We start from the raw sequence: 15,774 nt of genomic DNA on the forward strand, positions 1-15,774 counted from the left end.
TATTCAGAGGTTCCTGCCAGTGCTCCTGATATCTACAAATATACTCCAGTCAGTAAACCAGGGCAGCTCATTGGCTGTTTCTGAGAACCCTGTGGAGGTTAAAAATATTGGCCATCATTAGTCACATTTTGCAGATAAGGAAACAGAGAAATTAAGAGGCAGTTTCAAGGTCACCCAGATGCTCACAGGTTTGGGACTGAAACTCTGGTTTTTGCCCCTGGTGCTTTGGCAACTCAGGGATTGGTGGATTCTGTTAAAACTCTGTTCCCAGACGCAGTCTCTTAGCAAACTAGCATACAAAGAGCTGTCTCAAGCCAAATTCTGCCCAGCCTCCAGGGTTCTAGAAACCCTGGAACCATCCATGATGCAGGAGTCAGTGAAGAAGGAGACCCAGCTGGCCTCCATGCTCAGGGCTGTCATCTATCACCCAGCGGAACTTCAGCCTAATGGTTGCTCCCGACACTGCGGACCATGTTCTCTAATTAGATTGTCACTCCTCCCAGCACCACACACAGCTCCTCGTGCCCACTTAGCGCTCAGTAAATCCTTGTGACGGAGGACGGTGGTGATTCTGGTGGAGCTTTGTTTATAGCTTGAAGGAATTATCAGCAATAACAACAACAGAAAACAAGTATTTGCTGTTTGCCAGGCACTGTGCCAAGATGCGGAGATCCAGTGATTAACACACAAGCTTTCTGACTCCGACGCGTCTATCGGCTCGTGGGGAGACAGACACGCCAGGTCTGCCTGGAGAGCCCAGGACGGCTTCCCAGAGGAGGCATCTCTGAGCTGAAACTGAGGAGGATGGAGTTTTCCAAGCAGATGAGGCAGGGAGGGGCCGCCCTGCTCTGTTCCAGGGCCTGCTGCTCAGTCTTGCTGGAATGCCGAGCTGTTTTCCACTTAGCACCACTCACCCGCGTTGTATGTATGGTTTGAATGTGCCAACATTTCTTCCTACTTACCATTCTCCATTCATTTCATCAACCATCACTGACTGGCACCTGCTGTGTGCCAGGCACTGTGCAGGACACTGGGGTACAAAGGTGAGGGGTTCACACAGTGCCTGCTCTCCTGGAGCTCTCGGGTGAATGGCAAGCAGACGGTCTCTCTCAACACCAGAGCGCAGTGGGGGCGGACCGAGGGAGACTGATCTAGTGGGGGTGTATTATTCCTGTTGCTGCTGAAACCAATTGCTGCATATGTAGTGGCTTAAAACAACACATATGTATCATTTTATGGTTTGGGGAGGTGAAAAGTTCAAAATCTGCCTCACTGGGGGGAAATGAAGGTGTCGGTGGGGCTGGGTCCTTCTGGAGGCTCCCCTGGCTGGTGGCTGCTCACTCTGACCTCGGTTTCTGTCCGTACATCTTTCTCCTTCTCTGGCACCCCCGTCTCCCTCTTACCAAGACATTTAAACCGAGCTCACCCAGGTAATCCAGGAAAACCTCCCTGTTTCCAGGTTCTCAATGTAGTTACATCTGCAAAGTCCCTTTTGCCATGTAAGGTAATATAGGCATAGGTGCTAGGGTGAGGATGTGAACATCTTTGGGGGCCATTATTCTGCAGACCACAGAGGGAACAGTGGTATTTGACCCCAGATTTATGGATCAGAAGGTGGGTGAAAGTGGAGCAAGGAGGTCACCTAGGAGGCTGCTGGATTGGTCCAGGCACAACGTGAGGGTGACCTGGATGAGGCTGGTGGCCATGGACTTGGTGAGAGGTGCAAGGGATTGAGAGGACAGCAAGGAGGTCGAATGGATGGGAAATGTGGGCAGGGTTGGAAGAAAGCTGCCCTAGACACGGCTCACCCTCGGTGTCAAGGGCGAGTAGGAACGTGAATGTAGCATCTTCACGGAAGAGTGAGCAAGAACAGAATTCCCAGGGTGCTGATTCTGATTCTTTTTTTTTTTTTTTTTATCCTCACCAGAGGACATTTTTCCATTTTTTGTTTAGGTAGAGTGGGAGGGAGAGAGAGGAACAGAGAGAGAGAGAGAAACATCGATGTGAAAGGAACACATCGAGTGGCTGCCACCCGCACAACCGACCAGGGCCGGGGACAAACTGCAACCGAGGTACGTGCCCTTAGCGGGAACCGAACCCAGGTCTCTCAGGACCGCAGGCCGACGCTTTAACCGCTGAGCCAAACCGGCCAGGGCTGATTCTGATTCTTAAATCTCTCGGTCAGAGATTCCAGAGAGCTTTATGTCATGTAAGTCATAAGGAAACCTAACAATTAATGATGTTATTTGATAGAACAATATATATGATAAAGGCTGATGCTCAGGTTAGTTTCCAAAGGGAAGAGCTGATTTTGAGGCTCTGGCAGGAAAAAGCTGATGCACAAACCTAGGTTCCCCGAGGTGGTCATCCCTCTGGCCAGGTGTTGTCAGGGTCACTGGTGTTTTGAACAAGGAGTGACATTCCTGAACTTTCATTTACCTTGAGTTTCCCAAGACAGAGGTGGAGCAGTTTAGCGAGATTGAGCTTGTTTGCCCCACTTAGGTAATTAGGTTTGTCATCTCCTAATACCTTATTTACACAACGGTCAGATTGCACCATAACGGAGACCACGATAAACGTTAGTAAAACAAAGAGAGAACAGAATCAAAGTAAAATGCATGGTAGCATCACCTGTGCAACAGTGCCCTGAACTTCCTGCCATTCCAGAAAAGACCCCAGCTTCACACGTGTACCTCCTAGGGGATGAAACTGCTCCCACAGAGACCAGGGACCTTTGAAAATTCCAGGTGTTCTGCAAGCCAGGGCAAAGCTCCTTTCCAATAGCTTCTTCTTAGAGGAAAATAGAAAAAAAAAAAACTTTTATTACTAATAGATCAGGAGTGATTATATCTGACATATCATATTTGCTGTTGAGTGATAACATCTAGGAGGTGTTTTATTCCTCTTCTATTTTCCAGGAAACCAAGTTCATTGGCATAAAAACCTCACTCGTTGCTTCCTCCTTTCATTATGGCTGCCTTTCTTTTTCTTCAACTTCATAGTCTTCAGAAACCCAACCTTTCTTTACTGTTTCTCATCTTTGACTCATCTCCCTTAGAGCAAGCTCACTGACCACAGGGACTTTTAAACTTGCTGGTTGTTCATTTTGTCTCCGCTTTTTCGCTTTTTTGTATCATCTAGCTTTCAGGACTTAGACAGAGTCGCCGAGGATCCATCTCTCATTAATTTCCTCTCTAAGTTGAACAATGTGTCTGTTTTTCCAACTGGGGATTTGTTGCGTATCTTACATGTTGTTTAAACAAGGAAGCTGAGAGAGGGGGTGAATGATAACAGAGACCTGGCCTCAAATTTGGACCCTTGTAGAAAAATAGAAGCATTTCAAACTTGATCAATAACTTTTTTTTTTTTTTAAGTAAGATTCCTGCTGCTCGTTTTTTGTTTTGTATTGTTTTGTTTTTAAGAACGCAAATAGGTAACTGATCACAGTCCCTAAATGCAGTCTTGGTGAACCAGTTTTAATCCTCACATTTGAAAGTTGGCTGGAGAAAGACATCGGTGCTTGATTTCTGGGCCATCGTGTTGTGTGTTTATAAACAAACTGTCTTTTCCCCTCTCCTCTCCCTGTCTCTCAGTGGCCGTTCCTGCAGCAGCACCCCCCGTGTGTCAGCCCAAGGGTGCCACTAACGGGAGTTATCCGGCCCCACGCCTGTCCATCTCCTCCCGAGCCACGGTGGTAGCCAGGATGGAAGGTGCCTCCCAGGGGGGCCTGCAGACCGTCATGAAGTGGAAAACCGTGGTTGCCATCTTTGTGGTTGTGGTGGTCTACCTTGTCACGGGTGGGCTTGTCTTCCGGGCACTGGAGCAGCCTTTTGAGAGCAGCCAGAAGAACACCATCGCCTTGGAAAAGGCAGAATTCCTGCGGGATCATATCTGTGTGAGCCCACAGGAGCTGGAGACATTGATCCAGGTGAGCAGGGAGGGAGTTAGCCATAGAACCACCATGGGGACAGAGGACAGCATCAATTTTGTCTTTCTGGTTCTGGGATTATCTGCCTTTGGTTATGACGCTCCTAATGGTCGGAAAGGACCTCTCTGGGGAGGTGGCATTTGAGCTGAGACCTCAAAGAAGCCAGAGGGTGAGGCATGTGACGATGTAGGGGCAGGGGGCCAGCCATGCAATGGCCCTGATGTAGGGGCAGGCTGTAATCTGCATCACCTGCTTTTGCACGTGGTGGCCGGACGCAACAGCAGGAGAAAGGCCTGTGGATTTTCAAATCCTCATTCACCTGTGTGCACTGATGAACTTCCTGGTTCTAAAGTCTGTGTGGGATGCTGGGGTAAGAGGGTACCCGAGAAGCCAAAGAAAGAAGGCATTTTTTAAAATAAAAGTATTTTTTTAATTTTTAATTGAATTCATTGGGGTTGCATTGGTTAGTAAGATTACATTGGTTTCAGGTGTACGATTCTATAATACGTCATCTGTAAATCGCATTGTGTGTTCACCACCCCAAGTCAAGTCTCCTTCTACTACCATATATCCGCCTTTTACCCTCTTGTACATCCCTCCATCCCCCTTACCCTCTGGTGTTCACCATACTGTTGTCTGTGTCTATGAGGTTTTTTATGTTTGGGAGTTTGTTTGTTTGTTTGTTTGTTTTTTGGTTAATCCCTTCATCTTTTTCACCCAGCCACACAGCTCCCCTCCCCTCTGACAGCTATCAGTCTGTTCTCTATCTATGAGTCTGTTTCTGTTTTGTTTGTTAGTTTATTTTGTTCATTATATTCCACATTTGAGTGAAATCACATGGTGCTTATCTTTCTCTGACTGGCTTACTTCACTTAGCATAATGCCGTCCAGGTCCATCCATGCTGTCACAAAGGGTAAGACTTCCTTCTTTTTTATAGCTGAGTACTATTCCATTGTGTAAATGTACCACAGGTTTTTTATGTACTCATCTACAGATGGGCACCAGGGCTGCTTCTAAACCTGGGCTATTGTAAATAATGCTACAATTAATATAGGGGTGCACATATTCTAAGAAAGAAGGAATTTTGAACAAGCTGGGATGCTTTAACCTGTCAAGGTCAATGAGGATGGAGTGAAGAAAAGGCCACCAAGATGTGGGATGATGAGACTGTTATTGACTTGGGACAGCCATTTGGGTGGATTTCTGGGGATGATATAACAAGGATATCAGTCGTAATCAAGGTTGCTATTTTGAACACTTACTGTGTGCTAAGGCACTCGCATACACTGGATATTAAGAGAAAAAGATCCATTTTTAAAATGAAGGCAGAGAACTTGGGCTACCACTTAGACAAGCAAGGCAAAGAAAGCAGAGGGTGGAGGTGGCCTGGCTGGGCGGCCTGGACTGGAAAGGGCTGTGGGAGAGCAAAGCCATCCAAGGTGCCGTGATGGGAGGGAGTGAACAGAGGAGTCTGCGAAGAGAGAACTGAGTCCCAGGAGGAGGAAAGAGGAAGGGGTTGGAGCTCCGCTGGAGGGCTCCCCTTGGAGGTGCGGGAGGATGGCTCCTGTGAGGCTGAAGTCTGCTTTCGTCTCCTAAACACCCTCCTGAACCATGAGGAGTTGGTCATGGTGGGAGGTGGTGACATTTGCGGAGGTAAGACACAGTCTCATCTTTTTGGAGGTTCTACATTTGGAAGGCAGAGGGATGGAAAAGACGGCTTCCCTGGTTCCATCTGGCTCTGGGATTGTCTGCATTGCATTCTAATGGCTACTGCAATCCAGGGTTCTGTAGGATTTGCACATCAGGGCTGGCTTATTGTTTGTCTGTTTCAGATTGCATTGATAGGAGGGGAATTCTGAGGTTATCTGGGATCTGGCACCTTCCTAGTAATCATGTTCTCTTAAATTAGTTTTGATAACCTGACTTGACTCTTAAATGAATAAAAATACACATTTTTCTCCTGAGAATAAATATGATTTTATACCTATGCCCTACAATTTTTGTTTTAAAAATACAACTTATCCATGCTAACATTCAAGGGCAAGTTTTCATGTCCCTCTTTCTTAGATGGTCTTACCTTTTTTTTTTCTTTCATGAGAAAATGCTACCAAATGATGACAGGATTGTACTAATCTTGGCCAGCTTTAAGGCCTGGAATGCCACAGAGATTGAGGGAAATAATTATGGAATCGTTTTAACTAAGAATGCAGTTCCATTTATACATGTTGTTGTGATATGTGGTGAGATCATTTTTATTTAGTTACAATACATATAATAACCTAAAGGTGATCTGAATTGAGTCTACATTCATGCTTGAATTGTCCATCCTTAGACAGTGAGATCTTGAGGAAAAGGATTATGTCTGTCTTTGTATCAACGTCTACCCTCCTGATTGCTTCGGATCTAAGTATTACCCAGTAGAGAAAGGTCTTTGGAGTGGGATATCAAACTACATCTATAACACTGGTGGTGCTATGAGATATCTGAGCTTATTCATGCATTTGTTTATTATTTCAGTTTTAATTTACTCTCTTTCTTAAGAATGGGCTCAGGGGCCAGAATGAAGGACCGGATAGGAAAAGTATAGAGGTGCTAATTCTGGTGCTGCCAATTATGACCCATCCCAGGTTTTGAGCTGAGGGGTTTCTCTATGAAATGAGGGCTGTGTGTATGTGTGTCCTTAAAATCATTTTTTATAACAATTTGAAAAGCTACCTTTTATTAGGCACCTGTTATGAGTTAGGTACCTTATACCCATTATGTCATTTAATCTTTCCAACAACCCTCTAAGTTGGTATTATAATGCCCATTTTACAGATGAGGAAACTGATGCTAAAAGAGGTTGAATAACTTTCCAATTGTCAATGTGGCAGAGCTGGGATTCAAAGTGAGGTCTGTCTGACTCTACCCTGCCTCACCCGGTGAGTCTACAAGCCCTTAAATAGGTCTTGGTTTATCATAAGCTCCACTCTTTCTTAAACATTTGTTTTAGGTGTATCACTTTCTAGCATTTTATCAGAATCAAGAAACATTGGAGTTCCTTGCTCTACAACAGAAGCATTGCTCTGTTTCTTCCCTCTATACCTATTGAGTGTCAGTCCTAGACCTGGGTACTTTAAAATATCCATCTACTGTGATTAAAGGAATTATACTTGTATTTATTTCCAGTTTTTGTAGGTTAAGTAAGTTTAAATGTTGAACCCATGTCAATCAAGAATCAAACATCATGGTTTGCCCTTCGGTTCACTGATTTCTTCATAGGATGAAAATGTCCACACTTACAGACCAGGCAGCATTATCTAATGTTATTCCTCTGAACAGCACCGTATGTAGTGCTCATGAGAAACACAGTATTTGGGAGAGTTTTCAGTGTGGTGTTTTCTAAGCTGGAAAATAGTATTATTGTATCTCTTAAAGGTCTGAAAGGAGTGACCAGTAGGTAGAAAATTAGATTGATGGTATTTATCTGGTAATACCAGGATTCTTGTCTGGATTGAGTGATCTCCTCATAAAGCTAAGCTGGAAGGTGTGGTTGATGTTATTAATAACAAAAACAGAGTATCCAAAACAGCACAACCCCCAAGAAATGGCTGGATAGTTTAGAAGAGCCATAGCTGGGGAGGGATTTTTCAATGAATTAAACTACTTTTTTGAATACCATGGGACTCTGGAGGAGACTGATAGGTCATTATGCCTGAAAGATGAAGAAAGATGAATTGCTGTAGTGGAGAAGACTATCTCATTCATTCATTCGTTTGTTTATTCATTCTTTCTATCATTCATTCTTATATTTTTTAAATTGCTATTGAGCTTCTATTATATCAAGTAACGTGCAAGGTGTTGGGAATGGAAGAGGTGAGAATAAGACATACCTTGAGCAAGTTACTAACCTTTCTGTGACCAGTTTATCAAAAAAATGTGCCTAAAATCCTCCACCCTTAGAGTGTTGAGAGGATTAAATTCATGCATAGAGCTTGGAACTGTGCTTGGCACCTCATGAGTGCTCCAAAAAATATAGCTATAGCTGATGCTGTTCATGTTATTATTCAAGTTGCTCTGAGTTTTGACCAGTGGTTCTTAATGGGGAGGGGGTTGGCCTCTAGGGGGCATCTGACAATGATGTCTGGAGACACTTTTTGTTGTCCCCACTGGGGAAGTACTACAGTCACCTGGTTGGCAGAGGGCAGTGATGCTGTTCAACATCCTACAAAGCACAGCGTAGTCCCTCATCACAAAGAACTATCCAGTCCAATATGTCAACAGGGTGAGAAATTCTAGAGGAAGAGGCATGTAAACCAGTAATTAGAATTTATTGGCATGGAGCTATTTGAAGAACGTGAAAATTGGAGCCCCAGCCAGGCGAGAAGGGAAGATTTTGTGGCTATTTATTTCCTATGATGATAGTCTTTTGTACCCATTTACAGATTAAGAAACTGAGGCAGCAGGAGGTGAATTTACATGCTCAAGTTCACCTGGTCAGTAAGTGGAAAATGCAGGATTCACTCTTGGGCAGTATTTGAACTCTTATTCCAGGTTCTTAACCACCACACATTGGAACAAAAATGTAGAATATGGGAGGAGGTCATTTGGTAGGCCATGGTGAAGGTCACCCCAAGGGCATGTGGCCCTATGAAGGATCTGCAAGTGGTCCGTGTGGCTTGAGCTGAGAGGTATGGGAAATGGTGGTAGGGAGGCTGGGGAGCTACGTGAGGGCTGGCTTTGGGAGGTGCCCAGAGAGCCTTGCTGAGGAGTTTAGGCTTTAGGCTGTGGCAAGTGTGGAATCACTGAAAGATTAAGCAAGGCAAACATGATGGACATTTTCTGTTGGAAAGATAACACTTTTAGCAATGGGGAAGTTGGGTCGGCTAAGAAAGACCAGTTAAAACATTGCAACATCATAGATGAGAGACGCTAAGAGATAAAAAGACCCACATTGAAGAGAGTCTGGCAAAGAAAACTTGAAAACAACTCATTCCCTATTTGGCAAAGAGTTCTGGATGCCTGCTCCACTCTCCGGCAGAGGCCATGTAGGCAGTGCAGCCTGGTGGTCAGCGTCCAGACTCCGGGCCTAACCTCCCAGGTTAAATCTCTATACTAGTTTCCGTCCTGCAAAATGGAGATTGTAATAATGATCAGTGTTCACTTGTTAGGGAGCTCTGAGGATTAAACAAGAAAAGGTTCAGTTGCTTTGAGCTGTGGTGATGCCTACCATTTATTTGTAAGGGAGGCAGAAAAAAAGAAACCAGAACGCCCCAAGTATGTGCATCTTGGGGTTCTGCTAAGAGAAAAGAGAAGGAAGTGCCTGAAGTGCTCTTTGGGGCTTCAAATCCTAAACATTCTAAATGACCAATTTTCTCATTTGCTCCTACTGTTCAGGTGTAAAGTCCTCTTCACAGAAATTGTTTCCCCGAGGGCTGGGTTGGGCTGCTTACTCCGCCTCTGCTGTGTCTTTGTGGCTGGAGCCCAGGGAAGCCACTTAGCAGTTTTCTGTTCCCTGTGCAGGGCTGACCCTGGCCACCTGGATGATCATTTTTATCCTGAGCTCTGGTGGAGACGCTCAGCCTCCCATCTACCTGGTAGATCTCTGTTCCTCCCGGTTGTTTTCTGTGTGGGTTGAGACACAGTTTCAGAGAAAGTCGGGGACCCAGAAGGCTCAGGCAGCCCCCAAAGAGCAGGTCGCCTGAACAGTGCAGTGACCATTGACTCCAAGGTGTGGCTGGGGGAAAGGGCTTGTGTCCTCTGTGCCTGGTTGTCACTTTTCCCCCAGTGAGGCGCGTGGATATTCTAGCTGGGCCCTGAGGCAAGCCACTTAACCGGAGCTGAGCCTCAGCGGTTCAGCCCGTAGAGGACACATAGGATCCATCCATCTCTGCAATCTCACCCCTGAGACATGTGAAGGAATCTAGATGACCGTAATAGGGAAATCCCGCAGAGCGGTTGTAATATTAAAAAATGGCTACCACTTACTGGTGGTTTACATTCCTCCAGGCACTGTTCTAAGTGCGTCGGTCCCTGAGCTCATTTAACCCTTACAGCAAGCCTACAGGTAGGCTCCCTCGTCATCATTCTATTTTATGGATGAGCAAATAAATTCTAAGAACTTCAGCAGCTTAGCCAAGTTAAGTAATAGTCAATAAGTGGGTAAACTAGGATTTGAGCCTTGGGGACAGGACTCCAGAGCCCATAGGTCTGACCATTGTACTATATCACTCGCTGTGTCAATGATGAGTGTCTGCTACACTACATTTGGGCCTTTTCTCAAAGATTTGACTCCAGCCTGGCCGGTGTGGCTCAGTGATTGAGAGTCAACCCATGCACCAAGAGGTCACCGGTTCGATTCCCGGTCAGGGCACATGTCCGGGTTGCTAGCTGGATCCCCGGTGGGGGGCGTGCGGAGGTGGCCAATCGATGTTCTCTCTCATCGATATTTCTCTCTCTTCTTCTCCCTTCCTCTCTCTCTAAATCAATAAAGAAAAAAAATTAACAAAACCAAAAGAAATATTTTACTTCAAGGCAAAGACTGGAGGGAGAAGGAGGAATTATTAGGGAAACCTGGGCTATCTGATGTGGTACCATTGCACTCCAAACATAGACTACTGTATTTTCAAAGAAGGGGGTGTCCAGGAGGGGAAGAAGTAGGGGCATTAGAATCACGTAGACCTGGTCCCTTATCCCACTGAGTGACAGGCTCCTCCTAGAAAGGGATCAGACAGTCCCTGTCATTCGGAATATTGGGGGAGTGGATGAGGTAACCCACATAAAGTGCCCAGAAGAACGCCCGGCACATAGGAGGCATCGTTGCCTTCCACCTGCTCCATCTTTCTCCTCCAAGGTGAAGTGCAGGGAATGGAACTGAGTAGACAGTGACAAGCCGGCAGAGCGCTTGCATTTCTTTAGCAGCGGAATAAAGTAAATTGAACGTCTTTGAAGTCACCGTTTTGGGAAACTTGATTCGACAATCACTCCATCCCAAGAACGTCCTTGTACGATGCTTTCCCGTGCCACAATTGCTTACCCCCTGTCCCCAGTACCATTGTCTTAGAAGCGTCTGTCATGGCGAGTCTTGGAGAAAGCAATAACACATTCATCTCCTGTAATCCTCAAAGACAAACTCATGAGGCGCTGTGCTGGGGACAGGGTGTGACAAAGGCTTGTGCCTGTGTGGATGGGGATCTGTGGTCCTCGTTTGTCAGGCTGTGAATTCTTAGATGTTTGAAGATTTTGAATGTCTTCAGTGTAGCTCCTGTGGCCGCACGGCTGTGGTTCCTCCAGGTAATAGCCACGTTGAAGGGAGGGGTGTTTCGCGGGGGTAGATTTGGTGTTGGATGAGGTGCCCCCCAGGGAGGACTTGGGACTTTTCACTGGAAGCCTGCATGTGGCAAAAGCGACAAGGATTCCTCTCTCCCGGAGAGCGTCCCGGGGCAGCAGGGTGTAACTCCCCCCAGCGAGCAGGTCACCTCACTGCCTAGAACGCTGACTTTGCCCCTGGCATGTTACTTAACCTCTCAGAAGCCTCTTGACCTCAAAACGATTACCTTCGGCTCATGGCAGCTTGTCATCGGCAGGAAGCCCAAAGATTTCGTCTGCCTGGCATGGGGCAGGCTTGGAATTTCCTGGAAGTAAGATCCTGTGTGGGGATTGGCTTCTCCTCCTGCTGTCTCCCTGCCCTTGGCTTGTTCTGTGACTTTTTATGTTGGCGAATGGAACCTTTGCCACCCGTTTTCACTTTGTGACCCCCTGGGGATCTTTATCCTTTGCTAATAAACGGGCCTCACGCTGGTTTGATAAATACCATGATGCCGGTTACTCAGCCCCGGCTCTGCTTGAAGTCGGGCAGTTGACGTGCATTCCGGAGCCTCATTTTTCTCTCCCATTGTCCCAGGGGCCGCCACTGTCCCCGCCCAGTTTCAGAGGCGAGGCAGCTTGGTGATGTTCCAGCAGCTGGCTGGTGGCAAAAGCGAGTCCGGAATCCGTGTCTCTCTGACTCCAGGGCCTGCGCTCTTTCTCGGGCTCTATCCTTGGCTTGACAGTGGGGCTAGAGAGTATGTCACTGTACGGAGACAGGCTCCTCGTGACTAAGGAAAATCACTCTAAGGACAGGATGGGCAAACTCCTCCCTGACACAGAGCCCCTCCGCCTTTCTCCCCCGGATTCGTAACCTTCCCAACCTGCAGAGAGCAGCCGTGCCCAGTCGAGGGCACTGGACCGTGGGCTCTGGCCTGCTGACTCATGTCACTGGCTGTGCTCTTTGGGCCTGAGTCCACCATGCTTTAGTGGAGCAGAATTCCATTTAAGATGTGGGCAGAGGGCTGGGTACAATGGACCTTTGGTGTTGCCATGGTGACCAAGACCACTGTTCTGCGGATAAGAGGAGGACCAGAGATCTCCAGCCGCCAAACCGTTCTGTCCAGAAACAGAACAGTGTTGGTTAATTTCCACAACCCCTGATCATTTCCCAAGGCGGTGACATTTTCCATTCTTTTCTCCTGTCAAATTCCAAATCACTCGCTCACTTGTTTACTCGCTCATTCGTTTATTCATTAATTCAACAAATTTATCGATTGCCTGCTGTGTGCCAGACACAACATTAAATACTGGAGACATCATGTGAATAAAAGACAGGCATAGGTCCAGCCTTCTTGGAGCGTATAGCTGGGATAACCAAACATCCCAGTTTTTGTGGTCCTCGAGTCATTGTTGATAGCATCTCTTTCTTTCTCAAAAGTGTCCTGGTTTGAAAGATAAATTATATGGCCACCCCACTGATAGGCAGTGGCAGAAGCAAACCTTATGCATATAATCACACAAATAAGGGTAAAGAACACCAGGAAGGATGCTGCAAAGGAGAGGGAGGTAGAGCCGTGGACACTGGAGGGATGAGCAGGAGGACTGACTTGGCAGGATGGGGATTCGAGGAGAGGGAGCTGAGCCAGGGTCTGCGCTGGAAGGAGGCTGGGCTGTCTAAGGACCGAGAACGGAGCGAATGTGGCCAGAGGTCAGTTAGGACAGGGAACTGGGTAAGCGATTAGACTGGAGACAGGCAGGGGCCGAACCGTGCCAGGCCTGGTGTTGGATTTTATCCTACGAGCACCGTAATCAGCACATTGCCATTTTGATCACTCCTATAAACCTCAAGGGTAGCAGTGGTTGTTACGAGCTGGTTTGAGGTCATTGATTCATGGATTCATTGATTTCACAACTAAACGTTTATGGAGTACCAACTAAGAAATTCTGCTGAGGGTTTCGATCTGGATTTCTGAACTGGTTTATCATCAGAGATGTCAAAACTGAAGTCGGGGGGGGTGGGCGCCTTCGTGGACCCTCCGTGGAGGGCTGCACCCCGCTTGGCCTCGCAGCATCGGGCACTCGCATTTGCCTCTGCACCTTTTAGACTCTGCGGACGGATCGTCGTTTTTCTCGTCTGTCTCTGTCCCGTGACTGTGAGCTCTTTCAGGCTGAGTCCGTGTCTTCCATCCACCTACCCCTCCTGCCTGCACAGTGGCTGGCCCAACGAACATACGTAGGTTTGAGGAATAAAGGAAGGAATGGGCCCTCTAGATCTGTTTTGGAGTCCAAGGGCCCTTCATTTAAGACCTTCAAGAAACAAAGCAGAAGATGGTTTTGCTTCTGTGCAGTGTAAGACCTTTCTTTTCATTCTGGTCGTCGAGAGTACTCCTTCCGAGTCATCTTTCTGCCTCCTCTACGCAGGAGCTGATTCCCTTGGTGTCTCTAGCCCACACAGCTCTACCTAGTTAGGCATGGAGGGTTTTAAGGAAAACCCGGCTCCTGAGACATCTGTCCATCAGTTGTGGAAATCCTTGTGCGAGATCAGAGCCGGATGAGCTTTCTCCTTCCTGCCCTGAGCGGTCCCTCCTTCCCAGCCACCTGCGTGCAGGAAGTTTAGGCCACAGCCCGGGCAGCAGGTGACCTCTGGCGAGTGCAGGTTGGGGTCTTTGTGCCTAAGGACACAGCTCTGCGGAGTCGAAGCAACTCCCGCCAGCTGTTGCCTGCGGTCAGAGGCCTGCCCTTGCTGCAGCCAAGCCTCGGGAGATGGACGGTTCAGTGTGGGCAGGATCGGGCCTGCAGACTCTGGTCTGTCTCTACAGGCCTCCGCTTCGTTGTTATTATTGTTTTCATCCCTGGGGATGTCAGTTCCATCACTGTCTGGTGAAGAAAACTAAAGCTTTTAAGCCAGAAATTAAAGAGCTCATGGAAATCGGCATGTCACTGGGAAAATGAATTTGCAAATGAGAATTCAGCGTTCAAAAAAAAAAAAAAAAAAACTCCCATAAAAATAAAACAAAAACCCAGAAATGAATGCTTCTGTGTTTACATTTATATACAAATGTGCACATGTTTGCTCCTTATTCAAAGGGAAGGGAGAATCTCTTTTAGTAAGATTTTGATGGTGTGTGGCTTGTACAGTTATTTCCATGACTAATAATCAATGTATTCATTTAGATAGCTGATATTTACTAGTGTCTGTCGTGAAGCAGGCGCTGTGCTAGACTCTGGTGATGAGAAGAACATGACAGAAGGTGCAAGGTGCCTGCTTCTGTCCCCCAGAAGCTTCCAGTCTGGCCTTGGTAGTGTCCTGGCTAATACCCGAGTGGTGTTCGCTGTGGCCAGGCACTGCACTAAATGCATTCTGTATTTTGTCATTTCATCTTTACCGTGATCCTTTGAGGTGGGGGTAAGCAGCCAAGGAACAGAGAAACTACATAACTTGCCCAAGCTTAAGTGAGAAGTAAAAGTGGGATCTGGACATGGGCTCCAGAATCCACACTTTTCATCCACAGTGACCTATTCCTGGTCGGGGAGGCCGACTCGGCTCAGGTGGTCAGTAAGAGCCCAGTGTGACTGGTGCAAGGGGACAAGAAAACTCAGGTTTCTGTGCACAGAGCTGGAGTCTCTGACTCAGCCTGTGGGACTCTGAAAAGGACCTCCATTCACCTGCTACAACACCACAGAGTATAATGATTATCTGTTGGCTTTTCACCTTCATCTCAGGGCTTGAGGCTGGGTCAATAAGTTCTCTTTAAAACCAGAGTGCATAAGCCCTCGCTAGTTTGGCTCAGCGGTTAGAGCATCGGCCCACGGACCAGAGAGACCCGGGTTCAGTTCCCGCTAAGGGCACGTACCTCGGTTGCAGTTTATCCCCACAGAGACACATCAATGTTTCTCTCTCTCTTCTCTCCTCTCTCCCTCCCGCTCTGTCTGAAGATAAATGCAAAAATGTCCTCGGGTGAGGATATAAAAAAATAAAAACAGAGTGCATGAGCTATCATTCAGGTCTGCATCCATCTATATGGACAAGGTATGTTTTCTTTCCTTCTCAGTGAAAATGGGCAGAAGGGATGAAAAGCTTGCTGATGCAGGTTAAGTTTACTGAGTAAATGAGGGTTCTGACTTTTGTTCTTTGAAAAATGAGGACCAGAAGTACAGATTCCTCCTTTGCTTACTGCCTTTTTTTCAGGTGGAGGAACGTGACATAACAGGTGGGCTTTAGGAAAATGTTTGCAAGCTGGACAGACAGGGATCTGTGAGAGAGGAGAAGGCCAGAGCTAAAAGGTAGACTTTCAACCAGTCCCCACTCTGCCTGACTGTCCCACGGGCCATCGGCCTGGGTGGAAGGCGAAGGCATGTGGACATCAGTGCCCCTCCCCTTCTCCCCACCTCTCAGAGATCCTTGAGGTGCCCAGCCTGCTCTCCCCGGAGCCCGAGATGGGGAGAAAGAAGAACACAGAGGGTGGAGAGAAGCTACCTTTCCAGCTTAGGACGGTGATGTCCCTGTTGTCAGTGCGGAGAGCGGCCACATGCTGGCTCTGCCGTGCACTGGCTGTGT

The 15,774-nt window shown here is 47.1% G+C and overlaps 1 protein-coding gene across 2 annotated transcripts in view; it reads left to right on the top strand.

Annotated features, from left to right (window-relative positions):
- Positions 1–15,774, top strand: part of KCNK10 (potassium two pore domain channel subfamily K member 10) — a 126,991-nt gene that overhangs the window by 55,831 nt on the left and 55,386 nt on the right. For both annotated transcript variants that reach the window (XM_036270159.1, XM_036270153.1), the window contains exon 2: positions 3,594–3,928. In XM_036270159.1, the coding sequence (XP_036126052.1) occupies positions 3,594–3,928 (335 nt within the window). The remainder of the gene's footprint in view (positions 1–3,593; positions 3,929–15,774) is intronic.

The sequence above is a fragment of the Molossus molossus genome, unplaced genomic scaffold (genome assembly GCF_014108415.1).
Source record: "Molossus molossus isolate mMolMol1 unplaced genomic scaffold, mMolMol1.p scaffold_m16_p_1, whole genome shotgun sequence".
NCBI lineage: Eukaryota > Metazoa > Chordata > Mammalia > Chiroptera > Molossidae > Molossus > Molossus molossus.